The 20,123-nt window shown below is 41.5% G+C and overlaps 1 protein-coding gene across 2 annotated transcripts in view; it reads left to right on the forward strand.

The window, feature by feature from the left end:
- The window catches only part of NOC3L (NOC3 like DNA replication regulator), a 30,535-nt gene extending 11,120 nt beyond the window's left edge, over positions 1 to 19,415 (forward strand). For both annotated transcript variants that reach the window (XM_075935140.2, XM_075935139.2), the window contains exons 6-21: positions 922 to 1,052; positions 2,235 to 2,396; positions 6,514 to 6,607; positions 6,858 to 7,033; positions 7,287 to 7,415; positions 8,678 to 8,809; positions 9,222 to 9,302; positions 10,680 to 10,780; positions 11,272 to 11,344; positions 11,441 to 11,504; positions 11,623 to 11,694; positions 12,852 to 13,033; positions 13,329 to 13,457; positions 16,376 to 16,473; positions 17,422 to 17,506; positions 18,988 to 19,415. In XM_075935140.2, the coding sequence (XP_075791255.2) occupies positions 922 to 1,052; positions 2,235 to 2,396; positions 6,514 to 6,607; positions 6,858 to 7,033; positions 7,287 to 7,415; positions 8,678 to 8,809; positions 9,222 to 9,302; positions 10,680 to 10,780; positions 11,272 to 11,344; positions 11,441 to 11,504; positions 11,623 to 11,694; positions 12,852 to 13,033; positions 13,329 to 13,457; positions 16,376 to 16,473; positions 17,422 to 17,506; positions 18,988 to 19,119 (1,841 nt within the window). In that variant the 3' untranslated portion in view covers positions 19,120 to 19,415. The remainder of the gene's footprint in view (positions 1 to 921; positions 1,053 to 2,234; positions 2,397 to 6,513; positions 6,608 to 6,857; positions 7,034 to 7,286; positions 7,416 to 8,677; positions 8,810 to 9,221; positions 9,303 to 10,679; positions 10,781 to 11,271; positions 11,345 to 11,440; positions 11,505 to 11,622; positions 11,695 to 12,851; positions 13,034 to 13,328; positions 13,458 to 16,375; positions 16,474 to 17,421; positions 17,507 to 18,987) is intronic.
- The last annotated feature ends 708 nt before the right edge of the window (positions 19,416 to 20,123 follow it).

Raw genomic sequence — 20,123 nt, forward strand, 5'->3', positions numbered from 1 at the left:
GCATGCTGGCTGTTGTGATGTCAGATAGTTGACTGGTAAGCCTTGTGGAGATTAGGGTGGGCCTCCAATGAGCCTGCTACGGTTTCAAGGATCGGGAGGGCAACAACATTGTAAGTTCTATAGTTACTGAGTAAGCCTGTTTAGCCTGTCCAGAGGTCATCGAGAGAAGGGTTAGTGTTTGAGACTCTTAATATTTACAAGGATGTCTGGAATGTACCTGATAGTGCTGTTGCCACTCTCCACTTTACTTCCCTGTCCTTTTCTTCTCTCTGAGATCACCCAAGCTGATATCATTCGTGACTCTGTTCTCTCAGTCCCACAAGTTCTATATTTTTCCCAGCCTACGCATCTTCACTCCACGTACATGTGCGTGCAAACACCTTGTGAGCCCTTCCTAAGATCCATTTGAAGTGAACACCTTAGAAGGTTCATGGTGTGCACTTGCAGGACTAGGAAAAGGGGAGCACCAACCCTTTTGCTTCTCATAAAATGGCTGAATCAAATAATCTTACTTTTTAGTGTCTTCAGCTCTGTTTTCATTTTACAAAACTCTGCCTCCCCCCTCAAAAAAAAATTAGACATTTCTTAATGTTGAGAATACCTATTTTGCTTTAAAAATTTTAATTTAGGAACAGTCTGTCATCATTTTTATTGGAAACAGGTTTTTTTCTACCAGAATGATGGGTTTGCACTTTGAGATAACTTAAACAAATAAATGAAAGCTCATATCTCCAGTTGTAGTCATCCTATTGTAAGTTAATTGGAGCCAAAAAACCATTTGGTTATTAACTAAAATCTTAACAATTTGAAATACATTGAATAGAGTAAGGTTTCTCATTATGTTACCTTAGTGGTTTCTAGCAGATCATTAAAGAATGGGTACTAACAGGAAAAGTTTACTATTAAACTTTATTGTATTAGTATCTAGGAGAGAACCCCAGCCTGTGCTCACTACAGAGGAACTTCTAATTCACAGGAGAATGAAGCTGCAGGAAAAGAAGATACACATTGCAGCCTTAGCAGCTGCCATTTTGTCTGACCCAGAAAACAATGTGAGTAGTGTTAAATTTGTGTGTATGAGATACAGTAAATCAATTAATTGCAGAAAGCTGACGTAACCAAGGAACAGCAAAGTCTGCAAAATGTTTTGTATCAATGGAAAACCCAAAAGTAACAGAGACAGAATAGCAAAGGGGTGCCATGTTTCTTGGTAATTGTTTTGCAAACAAAGTAAATCTGGGTGACTGTTTGATATTGTTCAGACCCAATAATAGTTGACGAATGCCCTTGATGGTTTTGATGGGTTGGATGAGAGGATGATTCCATACATCTCCCATTGCACCAAGTCCCTTAATTCCTGTGAGCATAACCTTTTCTTTGGGTTTTGTTTGCAGGCTCATGATTGTACCCTTACTTTTCAGTTTTTCTGTATGCACTTTAATATTTTCCTGTCATCCTGTTTAAAGTTGTATTGACTTGCTAGTTGAAACTTTCCTGAACTCTTAATTAAATTAGTTTCTTTGGGTCTTCTTGTTTCATTCCCTGGCGTTTAATAATGTGCACCAATCTGCTTGCGTAATATCACTTTATTATAGTACAGGTTGGACATGCCTGGTCCAACACCCTCGGGACCTGACCTGTCCCAGATGCAGGATTTTGCCGGACCAGGAGTGGTCATTTCTGGCTCTCCTACCCCCAGTCCTCTCCAGCCCTGGCCTGACCACTGCCCTTTCAGCTGGCTCCTCCCTTTTGCTGGCCCCGCTGCCTTGTCAGCCCCTCCTGCTGTACCAGGTAGCCCCTCTGTCTCTGCTTGCCAGGCTCCCACTGCTGCGACAGGCAGCCTCATTACCTGTGCACACACCAGGCTCCTGCTGCAGTGCCCACCAGATCCTCAGCCTCTGTGCCGGGCTTCTGCAGCCCTGCTGGGAAGCCCTGCTGCCCTGCATGGGGTTCCCACAGACTTGCTGAGAAGTCCTGCTACCGCATATGGGGCTCCCAAAGCCCTACTGCTAGACCTCCACTGGGACACTCAGGTCCTGGAACATCCATGGTCCTGCTGGACCATGGATGTTGTCAGTCCAGAGTGTCCCGGTTAAAAAGGTTTCATCCTGTAGTCTTATTTCCAGATATGATTATTTTCTTACCTCCACCCTTTGCTTAGAGTGCATGTGTAAATGTATTTCTCTTTGACATATAACCGTTATTTATCCTGCACCATATGTTTTCATGACTAGATAAAGAAGCTGAAAGAGTTGCGTGCCATGCTAATGGAACAGGACCCCAATGTGGCTGTGATTATTCGGAAGCTAGTGATGGTTTCGCTGATGGAAATATTCAAAGATATTACTCCTTCTTATAAAATTCGGCCTCTGACTGAAGCAGAAAAACATACCAAGGTGAAGCTACACATTTCTTCATATAATAGTGTGAATGGTTTGCTGATTTGAATAGTCTGCCTCCGATCTAAAACAGATGCTTAACAGAAATCTAGCTTTTGAATAAATTGAACAAATCTTATTTTAATATGAAGTACTTCTGAGATATGTTTACTAGGGATGTAAGTGACTAGTCAAGTCAGTACTCAACTAGTCACTTCTGCCCCCCCTTGCAGCCTCTATCAGAGGCAGCAAGCAGGTAGAGCAGGATCCAGTGCTGGGGGGAGCCAGCTTAAAATCCTGCTCCCCTCAGTGCTGTCTCTGCCGGGGGACAAGGGAGGCAGAGGCACAGTGAGGGACCAGGCAAGAGCCAGGACGTGGCTGTGCTGGCTCGCACTTGGTCCCCCGCTGCACCTCTGCTTTTTAAATGTTGTAAGAGACACCTCACTCTTATTGCATTTGCAGAGTGGAGGCTTGCTCCCAGTCCCCCACTGTGCCTCTGCCTTTTAAATGTAGTAAGAGCTGGGTGGTGTAGTAAGAGCCACCCAGCTCTTACTACATTTAAAAGGCAGAGCCACAGCGGGGTTAGCTCCTGGAGCTGGGAGCAAACCCAACTGCGGCTCTGCAGTTTCCCTCCTTATTGAGTAGTCAATGGAAAATCCATTGACTACTCAATTAGCTGATTAAATGCAATTTAACATCCTTAATGTTTACACTGCAGCATAGGCCCATGCTTGAGTTTGAGCTCAAGCTTCACCCCTTTACGTATGTACTTCAGTTGTCCTAAGTTCCTGTAGGGCTGGGGGGTCCGAGCTTGTGTTAAACTGAGACTTGGGGTCCCTGCCAATTTGCTTTACAGTGTACACACACATCCCTCCTTGATTCCTGGGAGTCAGCTGGAAGTATCCCACAATTCCATAGTCCCCTCTGTCCCAACAGTCTGCAATCCACTTTATTAAAAATGGAAACTACCTCCTTTGTGTGAATGGCTGCAGCTCAGGTCAGAATTAACCTGTTCTCTTAGCAGTGATTTGCAAATGCATTATCCGAGAACCTCCTGGGTTTGAAATGGAGAGCGAACTGATCAAGCCTTTTGCAAATTGCAAAGGAGGATCCTTCAAACTTTCAGGAATGCTCAGGGTAGGAAGTAAAGTTTTCACAGTGCACCACAGTTCTAGGCTAGAGCAGGCACATTTGGGGTTTGGGAGGAAGGCACTAGGGTGCAGCGCTTGGCAAGATGTGGCCCGGGGTCTGGATTCAGCCCACCTAACACTTTGATCCGGACCGTGGACTGCAACAGGCTGTTTTCTATTTATAGGCTGCTAAATAGCTTGCTGTCCATGCCTCTAAATTTCTAGGCAGTGGCTCCAGCAGTCAGATCCTATTTAAATGGCTAACAGCTCCCAGTTGCAAAACTAACCTGGATGAGGCTGGAGCCGCAAGCCCTTTAAATAACCACAGCAACCTGGGCAGCTTCCAGGCAACACAGTAGCAGTGGGGCCAGAAGCCGGGAGCCCTTTGGAGTGTTAAGTATCAGAGGGGTAGCCGTGTTAGTCTGAATCTGCAAAAGCGACGAGGAGTCCTGTGGCACCTTATAGACTAACTGAAGTGTAGCTTATGCTCCTACACTTCAGTTAGTCTATAAGGTGCCACAGGACTCCTCGTCGCCTTTGGAGTGTTATTAATTAAAAGCCTCTGGCCCCAGATAACTCTAGGGAAAGCTAATCCTCAAACCCCCGCCTTCCTGGGGTGGAGCCAGCCTTTGACTACCTACCAACATTCATTAAGTGGTCTCCCTGTGAAAATTATTTCCCACCTCTGCATTATGGACTCAGATTTGGTAATTTTGCCTTTGGTTCTGAGCATTGCAATGTAGATTCCAGAGCCATACATTTGAACATGGGTTAGAAAACTCATAACACTGGGGTAAAATATAGAGCAGCCCAGGATTCCCTAACACAGGTCAGATGACTTGAGTCTAGGTAATCCTGGTTTTATGTTGCAATGTAGACATACCTACACGGGCTCTTGAACTGTGAATGTAGTTGTCCTCTCTTATCGTTGTCTGCGTTCTAGCCAGGACTGAGGCCACAGCTCCAGGAGGTAGGAGCTGCATCTGGGAACAAAATCTGGGAGTGGAGGGAGGAGAGAGAGAGGGACCTCCAATTTGAAACCTCGGTGTTAATGATACTGTAGCCATTATATGAAGAAAGTTTGTGATTTTATTTAATAATAAACATTTACAGTTTTGTTTGAATAGTACTGGTTATAAAGTGAAACAAACTACTGAACAAAAATAAAAAAAGAGAAAATCAAAGTATCATTTTGTAAATTTTTTGATACATCTTTTTTAATACTTCTTATTAGTTAACACTTATATATTCAGAGTCACCAAAAATATTTTGGGCTAAGATGTGTGTGATACATAGGTAATCATTGAATAAATCAGTACTCAGTGTCAGGCAGCGGGAATTGTATAGAAAGAAAAAACATTAAATGCTGTCATAATAAATAACAGTTACAGGCAGTCCCCGGATTATGTACAAGATAGGGAATGTAGGTTTGTTCTTAAGTTGAATTTGTATGTAAGTCGGAACTGGCGTCCAGATTCAGCCGCTGCTGAAACTGACCAGCGGCTGACTACAGGAAGCCCGAGGCAGAGTTGCTCTGCCCTGGGCTTCCTGGAATCAGCTGCTGATCAGTTTCAACAGCGGCTGAATTTGGACGCCTGGGACAGAGCAGCTGGGGCGCTGCCGGGTAGGTCCCCGCAGCGCCACACCTCAGCGCTGCGGGGACCAACCCGGCAGCACCCCAGCTGCTCTACCCCAGGTGTCCCCAAGTCAGCCACTGCTGAAATTGATCAGCGGCTGATTCCAGGAATCCCGGGGCAGAGCAACTCTGCCTCGGGCTTCCTGTAGTCAGCCGCTGGTCAGTTTCAGCAGCGGCTGACTTGGGGATGCCTGGGGCAGAGCAGCTGGGGTCCTGCCGGGTTGGTCCAGTAGCACTGAGGAGCGGCGCTGCCGGACCAACCTGGCAGTGCCCCAGCTGCTCTACCCCAGGCGTCGGCGGCGAGAAAAGCCTGGTCTGCTGGGCGGGGGGGGGGGGGCGCACTAGCTATCCCGCTGCCCGCGTGCTCTGCGGCTTTGCTCCCCGTCTCCCTGGTCTGCTGGGGGGGCTTCCCCCCCCCCAGCAGACCAGGGAGACACGGAACAGCTTTTCTCGCCCCGGAGAAAAGCCCCGTTAGTAACTGCGGATCCGACATATGTCGGATCCGCGTAACTCGGGGACTGCCTGTATTCATATATTTTAGGGCTTATGTCAGGGTGGGCAAAGGGTCTTCCGTAGGTTAGATCCAGCTCGCCAAGCAGGTGGATCCAGCTCATGGACGCCCTGCAGCTCCCCCAACCCCAGGGCCTGGCGGTGACGCGCAAAGTCTCTTGCTCCCTGCTGCTGCTCTGCAAGGGGCGCCCAGCACTTAGAGAGTCCACTCTTAAGTGCCGTGCACACCTTGCAGGGCGGAGGCAGGGACCGCACAAAGTTTCCTCCCTCCCTGCAAGGAGTGTGTAGTGCTTTCACTCTGTAAGTGCTGCATGCCCCTTGCAGGGCAGTGGCAGGAAGTGAGAGACTTCTTGTGCTCCCCTGCCCCCAGGTCCTGATTGACCTGAGGGTGGGGGGAGTGCGTAAAGTCTCCTGCTGCTAGGGGTGCGAGTGCCTAGAGGGAACCGCCAGCTGTTCAGAATAACTGGCAGTTCTCTCTAGGCAGGGGAATGGTGGGGGCAAAGACTTCACGTGCTCCCCCGCCTCCAGGCCAGCCAGGGTCTATAGGGAAGGGAAGGGAACACAGCAGTGTCCTGGGCCCATCCCTCCTGGCCAAGACCCCGCCCCTTCCGGGACGTCCTGGGGCCACTTTAGTGAACTGGCCCCTCGTCTAAAATTATTGCCCACCCCTGGCTCATATACATGGGGACATACAGGAAAATTAATCTGAATTAACTGAAGAGGTGAATTAATTAAACTGCATTAAAAACCCCTCTCAAAAACAGGAAAAAAACCCATATCACTAAACTTGTATTGGCAGCATGAGGTAACTGAAATATTTAGAACTTGAAAAAATAGTTCATCAGTATTATGTTCACAGGTTAAAAAAGAAACTCAGAAACTAAGAGAGTTTGAAGAAGGCCTTGTGAGCCAGTACAAATTTTACTTGGAAAATCTGGAACAAACAGTTAAAGGTATAGTGTATGTTTCCCTCATTTCTTAATAGATACTCACCTATCGTAAGTGTTTGCAGGATCACATCATAAGTGTTTATGATTAGCCTGAGTATTGTTTTCTGCACTTAGAAGTTTTTTGATTATTTCATAGAAATCTATACTTAAGACTTATTCTAATAAAACATCAGGAAATCTGCCAGAAAAATACTCAAAAATAATGCAATAGCTTAATTTTGTATAATAATAACAAAAATAATATTTTATTCAGATTGGAAGCAAAGGAAGCTGAAGAAAAGTAATGTAATCTCATTAAAAGCGTATAAAGGTCTGGCAGAGATTGCAATCAAGTGTCTGTGTGAGCTTCTTGTGGCACTACCTCACTTCAATTTCCACAATAACATTATTGTGCTGATTGTACCTCTCATGAATGACACATCAAAATTGGTGGGTATTTTCCCTGTTATTTGTTATGATTTTAAGAGCCATTTTCTTACCTGAAAAATATTTCTGATTTTTGAAAGTTCATTCCAAAGTTTGTATCCCTTTTTAACACTGTTTTACAGACTTTCTCTCTCTATTTGATGATTTTTTTTAATTGAAAATGGAAATGTTCATAGAAATTGTTATTGAGTAACTTATAGCATAAACTTCTCTTTTTGATATTTTCTGAGAATAAACATTTTAATTAACTTTGCAGATTTCTGAAATGTGTTGTGAAGCTGTAAGGAAGCTCTTTAAACAAGACAAACTGGGCTCTGTTTCTCTGGGTGTCGTTAAAGTGATTTCCAGCCTTGTAAAGAGTAGAAATTATGATGTTAGACCTGAGGTAAGTTTCTGTTGTACTTCAGAATTGTCTTTTGACAATGACAAAAATAATGAAATACTAAATGCTGGAAGACTTTACTATCTTTCTTGAAAATAAAACAAGTTTAGGATGTCTTGACCCCTAAAAAGGAGATAAGGGGAATAGTGTGTTTGATGACTCTTCCCCCCAATGTTTACATTTTGAAATTTTGTTTGCAGTCTAAATTAGGACAAAAAGTCGAAACATCAAAAAAAATGTGCAGACCAAAAAACTTTGATTCTGAAATATCAGTTGAACATTCAACTGCATCTGATATGTTAGACTCTAGCACTCAAATTAAGAAATTTCAGAAGTAAGGTTGCCTATACAGAAGTAAGGTTGCCTAATTTTTCCTCCTCGTGCATATATACCTCATATACAGTCTTTAATTAAATAAACTTTAAAAACAACTACTCCGGAAGCACTTTAAAGACTAACAAAACATGTAGATGGTATCATGAACTTTCGTGAGTACAGTCCACTTCTTCAGATGACCAGAGTGTTGGATGTCCAGGTGCCAATGTAAATAAGAAGCCATCAGCATTATCTCTGATAAATGTAAACAAACTTTTTTGTCCTAGTGACTGACTGAACAAGAAGTAGGCCTGAATGGTCTTGTAGGCTGTAAAGTTTTACATAGTTAATTGGGGTGCAGCTGTGTCTCAAAAATCACACTTGTAAGTTGCACATTCATCACAGTAAGAAGATTGCATTATGGTACATGTATTATTTTAATTGCGATTCATTTTTTTGAGTTAACTGCATGAGTCAACTGTGATTAATCGACAGCTCTACTTATAATTTGTTTCTGAAGTATCATTTACCTAAGATTATTAGTGCGTTCATTTATTATGGGTTGCTATATAGATTTCATTCATGGGGAAGTTATATGGGGTATGAGGACTTCACTTTGGAGAAATAAAGGCATGTTCAAGTTACAAGTTCTAGTCACTGGATTTAAATAAAAAAAATAGGTTAAGGTGTGTTGCAGGCACCAAAATCTGTAGCCATGGTCATGTAAGGGAAAACTTCTGTAAATTAATATTTTATGAAAACACATTGTGTATGTTTTCTGATTAGCTATTCAAATCTGTATAAAGACTCAGTGTGACAGGGCAGAAGCTCAGTCTAACACACCCAACCTTGAATGCCTGATGTTGATAAACTGCTGTTGTAAGTTTACCGTCCATGACTTTGTTATACTTCAGGCACTACATATTTTAATGTTGCTGTCTCAATGTTAGGTGCTAAAAATATTCCTTCACCTAAGAATTAAAGAAGTAGAAGTAAAAAAAGACACAGAAGACATAACTGCAAATAAAAAGTTCATGTCCTATAAGGAGAAAAGGAAAAATCTTTCAAGGATGCAAAGAAAGGTATTATTGAAAATGATTGCTTTGTTACCTTCGCTATTCCTTGGTGCTGGTAATTGCATTGAATAGCAGTGTTTATACAGCATTTTGGGGCACATCAAGGAATTTATTTGATTTTCCTAATTCTGTTCTTTTCCCCTTACTTATTACAATCATTAGGAAAACTTCTAATAGTGTGACTTGGTTCTGTTTATTAGTTGGTGAGAAGAGGATGTTTAGCAAATGGGTTACCCTCCATTACCCTTCTCCCATTATTAAGACAATTTCATTCCATGGTGGAACTCAAAAAAGATCAGCATAGCATTGAACGTGGATATTTCAGATACGTCTGGATGCTTGCCTCCAGGCTTAGTTGGAAGTGGTATTTTTTAATTTGCCAGAATATTTAATATCTTTAAAATGAATATATTTTCAGTGGAAGAAAGCAGAAGAGAAGCTGGAACGAGAACTCTTGGAAGCAGAAGCCTCAGAGAGTAAAGAAAAAAAATTGAAATTGGTAGGAAATTGGAGACATTGTTTTTTCTGCTTTTGTATGTGTGCTTGCAAGCAATTAAAGTTAGTTGTCTGAAGTCTTTGAAGTCCAAGTTGTCTCTTCTCTGTCACATTAGCTCAGTAGGTAATGATAGTACACTAAGAGGTTGGTGATATGAGGCATGGAAGATAACTTCTCAGGCAGAAAAGATATTGTAGGTCATAAGGCAGAAGCTGGGAAAGTTTCATTTTTGCAACTTGCAGACTTAGCTGTGTTGAGGAAACCAAAACTGTAAAAACGCAGGTTGAGCACAAGTGGTACCTGTAATTTGTAAATGACTGACTAGATTATAGTCTACAGCAGAGGCCTCCATTGAAGTGGAATTGCTTAGACTTGTTCTAATCATCCTTTGTGTGTCTGAGAAAAATTCTGCTGCTAGAAGCCCTATAAAAGTTCATTAGTATTTACCCCTAGATTAGGGGTGAGCAAAAATTTTTTGCCGGGGGCCACTTCAGAAATTTTTGAAGTGGCCTGGGGCCTCAAGCGGAATGGGCGGGGCCAGGATACTTCTCTGCTTCCCCACCCACACAGTGAAGTCTTTGCTCCCTCCCCTCCCAGAGCTTCCCCCTAGGCACCCATGCCCTTGGCGATGAGAGAAGACTTCACACGCTCCCCTAACTACCCCCAAGACAATTGGCTTGGGGGTGGGTGAATGCGTCAAGTCTCCTCCCGCCCTGCCAGGTCCGTGTGGTGCTTCTAAGCGTCACATGCTCCTTTGCAGGGCGGAGGAAACTTCACTTGCTCCCCCTGCTCCCAGGCCAGGGCTTGGGAATGTGGGAGCGCATAAAGTCTCCGTGCACTCCTGGCAGGGCGGAGGAAACTTCTTTCACTTCCCCTCGCCCCCAGGGCCTAATTGGCCTAGGGGCGGGGGAATGGCAGGGCCTCCACAGGCGGGATCAAAGGCCCTTTTGCCGCCCTTCTCCCCCGACACTGCCTATTTAAAACATCTTCCCTTTAAATATGTACACTTGTTTAGTATCACTTTGTTGGCATTTATTTTCTTTTATTTATATTTAAGAAGGTCTTCTGAATTCTTTCTCTGAATGAGGTGTTGCATCAAAATAGACTATAAAAGCATGATTTATGTTGGTCAGATTTAGAAATATCATTATTCATTTTAGTTTACTGCAGAATCTAAAATCCACCTTCTGACTTTTAGTAATGTGTAGCTGTATTCTCTATGAAAGGAATTTTTGGATGACCATATTTGTAATTATTAGGATTTTGGGGGCTAGTGAGTTCAAAATTGGAAAAAAAGGAAAAGTTTGAGTTTAGTTTAAATGAATCTACAGTACATGTTTTCCATGCATATTGATATGATATTATGTACTTTCCCCACAGCATACAGAGATGCTGAATATTGTATTTTTAACTTACTTCAGAATACTGAAGAAGGTACAGAAATCCCCTCTTTTGCCTGCAGTTCTGGAAGGTCTTGCAAAGTAAGAGCTATAAGGCAATATTTGTCTATGTATTTTAGAAAAAAATACGAGTCAGTAAAAAGACATTTTAAGGAAATTTTGCATGAGCAGTTGAACTTCATGAAGGATATATGAATAAAAGACACCAAAATTAATTCGTTTATATGTTTGATCACTTCTTACATCTATCATTGTAGTATCTAATTGTCAGTATAGGATTTACATGACAATAATTTTTCAAATCATGAAGGGACTGCGTTATTTATTCCAGTTTTTAATAAAGAAATTGAAAGTCATTCTTTGTGGTGTGCAGTAGCACTAATGAAAAGTTGGCATGTGCCTCAGAGGGGTTGCATTATCATGCTGGGTGAATATAGAGTAAACCCAAGAGGGCATTTGATGTAAGTAAAGGATGAAGAAGTAGTCTTTGGCAGGTCACAGAATGCTTTGAATGAACTTGCAGAGAAAATTATCTATAGTTACAGAAAAAATAACAATCTCCCTGGTTCTAGGTTTGCCCATCTCATAAATGTAGATTTTTTTGATGACCTGTTGGTGGTTCTACATTCTCTCATTGCATCTCGGGTAAGTTGAGATTTGTCTAATGAGGTAATTTCTTGAGACGTGTTCTTAAAATAAAGCTGTATCTATTGTGTATCAGCTATTCTTTTGTATTCCCAGGATCTAAGCTATCGGGAGAGCCTTCATTGTGTTCTCACCGCTTTTCATATTTTGTCTGGCCAAGGTAAATTCTCTAAAAATTAAACTTTATAATTTGTTTTTAGATTATAGTTACTAAATTATAACTAAATTATAACTTGCCCTGAAGTAAACCTACTTATTTGGGATTATTTTTTAAATAGGTGATGTTCTCAACATTGACCCTTCAAAGTTCTACACTCACCTTTATAGGACACTATTTAGACTACATGCAGGTAACTTCAGTGTCTTATGTTGATTTTATTTGTATGATAGTCTTAAAAATGTGAAGACACCTATTTTTTATCCATTTCTGCAAAAGAATGGCAATTTGTTTTAACTGGTTTGTTCTTTCAAGTTTATAGCATTGCATAGTACCAATTTCAAATAATGTCAGATTTCATTAGGGGCCTAGTGATTGATGTTGCATCAGCATCTAAACCAGGAATGGGTAACTCTGTGGTAACACAAGGCCACAAAATCCACGAAAACTCTGTGGTGGGCTAATGGGTATGTCCAGAGGCTGTTTAAGGGAGGGGTTGGAGAGCACATCTGCCTTGCACTCATCCTACAGCAACAGCTCCTGTACTGTAGAACTAGGGCTGGGCCTGACTCCCAGCTCCAGTCCATTTGCTCTTGTTGCAGCATCATATGATATATGTATGTACCTAGGCAGGGCCCTTCCATATTTTCCTGTCTTTGGCATTGCTGGATTGTTTGCCCTGAGTTTGGCTGTGGTGAGCCATATAAAATGATCTGGCGGATTGGTTGCTGCTCCCGCGCTGCCAGTGTCCCATCCCTGATCAGATCTCTTCTTCTAGAAATCTGTCTTTTGATTCCATATTGATTCTTTGCAAAGGCAATTTAAATCACTGTTGATCTTTTGTAAATTTTATATTTTCAACATTAATTGCTCTTAATATATGTTTTAACATTTTGTGAAAACGTCTAGTAAAGTAAGGATTCATTTAGTTTGAGTTTCATTAACTTGTATAGTGTAAGGAGTAACTCATGAATTAGCTATATACTATTTTTTGTTGTACATGAATTCACAACACTTGATGAGCACTCTTTAATAATTATAAGTAATTGAAAGAATGATCAGTGTAATTAGGACCAAAAGAATCTTTGTGAATTTAAATATCCTTGTTGGAATAAATGTATTGTTAAAAGAAGCACAAATATATCGAGTCAGTCAAAGCAGTAACAGTTTTATAAAAGTAGATGCATGTTTTTGTCTGTCATGTTAATAATTACTGTTTGTTTGAAAAATGTAATACAATATTCTAGGGCTCTGATTTCTAAGCAACATCCTTCACAGAATATTTTCTTTCATACGTAGAAAGTCTCTTGTTGCCTTTTAAATGGGTTTTTATGTATTCTGTTTTTTGAGGAGCTACAAATGATGATATGGTGATCGTGCTTCAGTGCCTGGATGTAATGCTTACCAAACGCAGGAAACAGGTTTCTCAGCAACGAGCCCTCGCTTTCATAAAGCGACTTTCCACACTTGCTCTCCACGTCCTTCCAAATTCCAGTGTTGGGATCTTGGCAACCAACAGAATATTGATGCAAGTAAGTTCTTAGTTATTTGCTGGAATGGAAAATTTCTTATTTGATTATCTCCTTTCTGTTAGCAGTGTCTCTCATAGAATTTGCTAGTTGATGAATTGTTATGTAGTATTTATTTTTTAATTTTATTTTACTACAGAATATTTTGAAGTATTTTTTAAACATGAAAGCAGCATTTCCATAAGTACTGCTGGGTCTTAATAATGCTGAATTTTTGGTTACACTCTTGAAATTGCATTATCATGTTATATGCATTAACATGTGAGATAATTTCTTTTTCTGTGTCATGGTGTGAAAGATGTTCCCAAAAACAGACCTCCTGCTAGACAATGAGGCTCAAGGTAGTGGACTTTATCTCCCAGAACTGGATGAGCCAGAGTGTTGCAATGCTCAGAACACAGCTCTTTGGGAATTACATGAGTTACGGGTGAGTTACTATTTGGATAATTCTGGGTAGCTAGCTAAATGTTTATATACTTAACTAAAATGCAGAGTTCAGATCAATGCTATAATCTCTAGACTGGACTTTAGATGACATAGCTTTGTCTAACTTCTGCTAACAATATTTTCAGTTTGTTACAATGGTATTTTGAGGTGGGTTGTGTGCTGTGTACATCCTTTCTATTTAATTATGCTAAGAGGATCTAATGCTTTGTGGCTAGTGTAAACCAAGCACGTTGCACCCATCAGGATTTCTTGCATCCCTCCATTCTTCCCTATTATCTCTTTGTGTCGAACCCTGTTTCAGGGACTCCCTGCAACTCTCCCCAACATTTCCCTCTTGGTGGGCTCTGTGTGACCCCCATTCACCCTTCTGCCACATGCCATCGCCCTTGTTTGCACCATGGCAGAAGCTGTGTGTGTGCCCTCATTCACCACGTATTTGCCATGGCATGGTCCCTTCATTCTTCCCATTCCAGGTCCCTGCTTCTATCCCTTCTTCCAGTGTCGGTTTCCCTTCTCTTCTCCCACTGTGGGTCCCTGCTTCCTTGCCAGTTCACTCAGTCTTCCCCTGCCATCTTTGGTGTGTTTCACCACCATTTCCCACCTCCACCCTTCAGTTCTTTCTGGGTCTCTGCTCCCCCCACTATCTCATCTTTAAAAAACAGGACTATGTAGCACTTAAAAGACTAACAAGATGGTTTATTAGGTGATGAGCTTTCATGGGCCAGACCCACTTCCTCAGATCAAATAGTGGAAGAAACTTGGCACAACCATATATACCAAAGGGATACAATAAAAAAAAAGAACACATATGAAAAGGACAAATCAAATTTCAGAACAGAAGAGGGATGAAGAGGGAAGGTAAATGTCTGTGAGCTAATGATATTAGAGGTGATAATTGGGGAAGCTATCTTTGTAATGGGTAAGATAATTAATGTCTTTGTTTAGGCCTAGGCGTAATATGTTGAATTTAAGCATGAATGACAGTTCAAAGGATTCTCTTTCAAGTCTGGTGTTAAAAGGTCTTTGAAGCAGGATGCAGGTAATCAAGTCGTTGAGACCATGCCCTTTCTGGTTGAAATGGCAAGAAACAGTTTTTTCTGTGTGATCCTGTCTAATATCTGTTTTGTGGGCACTGATTCTTTGGCGAAGTGTCTGAGACATTTCTCCAATGTACATAGCAGACGGACATTTTCGGCACATGATAGCATAAATTATATTTTTGGATGAGCAGGAATATGTGTTCTTGATCTTATAACTCAATTGGTTAGGTCCAATAATGGTATCAGCAGAGTGAATATGTGAACAAAGCTGGCAACGGGGTTTGTTGAAAGGGAAGGTTCCAGGGTTGGTATTAGTGTGGTATGTCCTGTGGTTGTTGGTAAGAATCATCTTGAGGTTAGGTGGTTGTCTATAGGAGACTATGGGTCTGTCTCGGAGTTTAGTATCCTGTTCCAGTATAGGCTGTAGTTTATTGATAATGTATTGGACAGGTTTAAGTTGGGGGTTGTAGGTGATGACAAGTGGTGTTCTATAGTTGGTTTTCTTGGGTCTGTCTTGAAGTAGACGGTTTCTAGGTATTCGTCTGGCTCTTTCAGTTTGTTTTTTTCTTTCTCCGGGTGGGGATTTTATGTACAAATCACCAATGGAAAATTAGACACCACTCTCTACAGAAAACCCACCAACTCATACAGTTACCTACATGCCTCCAGCTCCCATCCAGAACACACCATACGATCCATCGTCTATAGCCAAGCCCTTTGATACAACCGCATCTGCTCTAATCCCACTGACAGAGACCAGAAACTTCAGGCTCTCGACCAAGCATTTATAAACCTCAATTACCCACTATTTGATCTGAGGAAGTGGGTCTGGCCCACGAAAACTCATCACCTAATAAACCATCTTGTTAGTCTTTTAAGTGCTACATAGCCCTGTTTTTTGTTTCAGCTACACCAGACTAACACGGCTACATTTCTATCACTATCTCATCTTTGTGCCCCTTGACTCTCTCCTTCCCACCCCTCTCAAAATCCTCCCTGAAGATTTTCTTCTTTCTGTTAGAATCCAAGCTTTCAGCACAGCAAATCTGCTGCCTTTGATATGTGTAGGCAGCAGCATGGGGTTCAGCAGAAAGATTCCTCAGCCTGTAGCATCACAGCACTAGGAAATCTGGGGTACTGATTTTCTTGTGATTCAGTCTTTTCCTGTCTTCTAAATTTGCATCAATAGGTTTGTTCCCATCTAAGTTTCCTCTAAGTTGTTCAACTTGGGTGGCTATGAAGCTGCCCAACAAGTCCTGCACAGTGCTCGGGGTGGGCACACAGAATGCCAGCTATGTCCACTGGCCCCAGCACTGAGCTGCCATGGTAGTTCTGTGCTGGGGCTGAGGCTTCTGCCCCCTATTGTCTCAGCTGTGGCAGCTCCATGCTGGGTTTGGGGGAGGAGACATCTTCCCCACCGTGGGCACAGCTGCTCTGTGCTGGGGTTGGAGGAGGTGGCACCTATCCTGGTCATGGCACGCAACCCAGAGCTGCTGCTGTCAGGGGACAGGTGGCGAGTAGATTTTAGCCCGGTGAGGCTGCGCAGTGCGGCCAGTGCATGTGCAGCGTGGTCTGCGCATGAGCAGCGTGCCAAACCGTGCGGCTGGTGAGCAGGGCTCGCTGCCACTCGTCAAGACCTGTACACTGCAGTGGTACACTGCAACCACTATCTGAGTGGTTTTGAGTCAGTAACATAGTGTATGTAACCCTTAGGACACTGGCTAATCATTAGTCTCATCCTGAAACAGAAAAGAAGTTTGTTGAAAATGTTCTATGTGGTGTATAAATACAGTATTATTTATGAAGTACATACGGAAGTACATGCCATCCTGACCCTCACCAATCTCCTTCCTTTTAGAGACACTATCATCCAACAGTGCAGAAATTTGCAGATCACCTTATTGCTGGAGCTCCAACTGAAGGTTCAGAAGCTCTCAAACCTGATTTGAGTCGAAGGTGGGATACATGATAGTTATGTTTTGAAATACAGTTCACTGGCAAAGCAGTAGTTGTTAGAAGATTACTCAGTGAGTAATTTTTTATATGTTGGAAAGTAGGTCTCGATCCTATTTTAATGGGGTCACCAGGCTGTCATTAGACTTGATGGGACCTGGGGTTGAAGCCAAAGCCTGACTCTCATCACTTAGTGCTGAAGACAACGTCCCAAGAGCTTTCAGGATTTGGTGGCAAGGATCAGGCTTTGGCTTCAGCCTGGCGGGGCCCACAGGTCACAGGTCCCTCTGACCAGGATGGGGGAATCGACTCTCAGATGGTCATGTAGTAATTTTTCGTTGTCAGAAAGGGACTGTGGTGCAGTGAAGTTTGAGAAATCTTGATCTAAGGGCTTGTTTGCAGAGGATAAAAATCATGCAAATACAGCATATTCTGCCCTCATAGGAGTAAAAGCACTTTGTGTTGCTCAGTAGCAGCCTAACAATCTTAATAAGAAGCAGTGTTGCTGGGCTGCGATAGTCCAATGAAAACTAATTGCAGTGCAGGGTTCTGAAGTATGTACTGATGGAAATTAGTGTGAGGGCAGACAACTGTTTGGAACTGTGTCAGGCATGCATAGCAATCTTTCCTGTGACCTGGACTCTAGTTTCCCTCATTTGCATCTTTGTTCCTTCTTCAGTTATGTTGTTAAACTCAGCGTAATAATTTAAAGTAATTTTACAAGCAAGTAAAATGACTTTAAATGACTGTTTGTCGCTACTCTTCTTTTGTGATTCATACCAAACTTTTCCACTTGATATTCTGTATTACTGGATAGTCTTTCTTCCCTTTTGGGACTGAAGTAGTGAGAAGGTCACTTTGAGTTCATAGAGAAGTGAAGTGAAACTCGTTTTATGGACATATACTTTATACGATTTCTTTTGATTGTGTAAAACTGATCTTGTGTTACAGGTCTGGTGCAGAACTTTTTGAGACCTATAATATGAAAGGAATGACTTTTAACCCTCCTGTTGCATCAGTTACACCTAGAAAAAAGGTACTGTTTCTTTCACTGTCCTTTCTTAAACATACATTTTTACAAATAGATACTAGAGCTCCTGACTCACTGCTCAGCATCATGAGGTTAATGTGCTTGTTTTAACTCTACATCCAACATAGTTTCCCAATGAAGTCCTTTTTATTGGTGTGGGATATTGATGACTGCTTACTGTGAAAGAAGAGAAATTGTATGACTAGTTCCATCTCCTGTAGTACAAGCATGTGTAGTAATGTGAATGTAGTGTTGTTTTTTTGATCTGTCATGCTCTTTTTGGCTCAGGGTAAGTTTGCTTCTATTGCCTTTCCATAGAAGCTCTTGTCTTAGAGTCTTGAGTCAGCAGGAGGCCAAATTCCCAAAGCTCTGATTCAGCATACAAAGGGGAGGAAGGGGGGAGAGAAATTGCCCCCATCAGTGCCAGTGTGTAACTGAAGAGTGTTATAAGAGGGGAACATAGAGTTTTTATGGGAGAGCGAAAAAGGTGAATGTTTCACAGAACTTCACTATGAAACATGTTCCAAGTGACAGCTCACATTACGTGTCACATAAGTACCCTCCACTTTTTAAAGCCAGACTTTATCCCTACTTTTAAAAATGTGGTGAACTATGAATTGCAACGGAGTCTCCTACTGATAATCTACTGTCAGTGAAGTCCTCTGACAGCATGGAATTTCTTTATTAAACAAGTAACTGGCTCCTCTGAACATGGCTTGTAAATTTGCCTATCTCCCGATCTTCACAGTAGTTACATGTCTGGCATTAGCAGATGGAAATAGAACTGTCTAGTACCTGAGTGAGAGTGCCTAGTATGTAATACCTTTGAAAATAGTTAACAAAAAAAATCAGTAACTACTAATGTTAAAGTGATGTACATCTCCTAAATTTAATTTGGAGTCTTGTTCATTTCTTCTCAAACAAACTCTGCTGATATCTCAGTTTTACTCTGGCCCACTTGCTTCTCCTATGTAGCTAGTCAGCCATAGGCCTTTGCAGCATGCCTCTATGGGACGGCACACTATCATCTGGGCCACTTGATAGAAACCATGAGTAGAAATTCAGGCTTAGAAGTGAGAGGGCTGTTCTCTTTGCGAGTCAGTTCGTGTGTATTTCACACTGTAGCTTTTTTAAATGTAAAAATTATTAAAAATAGGGAATCAAAATAGTTTGCATGATGTTAACCAAAGGCTGGTGTGGCAAGCTCCCCTTAGCTTAGTACAAAGAAGAATGGAAGAACATACAATAGAGAAAACAAATCCTTTTTCTGACCTCCTCAGGACAAACTGACAGCCTCTTGCTGGTAGTCCGTGGGGGTCAGTTAACATCTTCTGTCCTCACCTTCAGGAAATGGCTTAGGGAAGGGGCAAGGTAAAGTAATAAAATTATCACTACTCTTTTGGGACACTAATGGAAACCTTTATGTTGACCTTATTTAGATAGTTGTATAAATAATGTAAAATATCTAAAATTTTGATACTTTCCAGGATAAATTTTTACAAGCGGATTCATTTCTCAATGAAGATTTAAAGGAATTGATTCAGACACATCTCAAAGAGGCTGCTGTTCACAGACCCTTGGATTTTGCTAAACACTTAAAGGAATCATCCCTATCATAAGTATTACAACACAGTGCAATTGACTTAATTGGGGAGGATGGGCTGGAGCAGAATAGAAGAAAGAATTTGTTACCCATAATCTTTATAGGAATTCAGATAAAGTCCTATTATGGAAAGATGAAAAAGCATGTTAACCAGAACCCATTGATTAAGTAAGCTGTATTTTCACAGGAATCATGCTGAACTGTAACAAAAGTAACTTCTGGAAGTATAAAAACTCGAAGGCAGGTGATTTTAAAATGGGTTGAGACATGTATATTATTGCAATATTATTTACATAAATATATATTTTGCAAGAGTTGAATTGGTTTATGTTTGTTGACAACTGAATGCATATTTCGGGAAGTGCTCACAGCACACAGGATTGAGTTCTTTGATGCTTATTTTGAGACATCTGGAGCTTTGGCATCCCTAGAGTAATAACTTGAACTGTTTTCTTGTCTAACTAACCCTATCTGTTAATTTCTCTTTTAAATGATTTTCTTTCAGTGATATCCTTTTGTTACTTACTGATCCATAAAAGGTATTTCAGAATTGGGCATATGAAATGTCACTGAATGGGCAATACCTTACATGAACCAGCACTGTTGAAGAAATTCAGAGTGATTTTTTTTTTGTCTTACTAGTCTTATTAGTACTCCTCCCTGGCCTTTAGTTGGTTACCTTAGAACAAGGTATGTTCTGTTGCCATTTTAATGTTGGCTTTATGAGACCTCTCACTTCACTTCACATATAATTTTGCGTAGAACTGATTTAATATGTGGTATGCAATGGAGTGCCTGAGAGCTCTCCACATGGAGCAGGACCTCATTGTGCTAGGCATTGCACAAATACAGAACAATAAGGTGGAATCTGACCTCAGCTTCTCTCACATGGTTGGTAACCCCACAGTCCTTCATTGTAGGGCAGATGAGGTCTTTAGGTTGCTACCATTATATAAATGATAAATTATATATAATTCCTGTGTAATCTGTTTTAAATATCTAACTTAATTGTACCAGACT

Source organism: Pelodiscus sinensis, chromosome 8 (assembly GCF_052426305.1).
Source record: "Pelodiscus sinensis isolate ZL-2025 chromosome 8, ASM5242630v1, whole genome shotgun sequence".
In the NCBI taxonomy this organism is placed as follows: Eukaryota; Metazoa; Chordata; order Testudines; family Trionychidae; genus Pelodiscus; species Pelodiscus sinensis.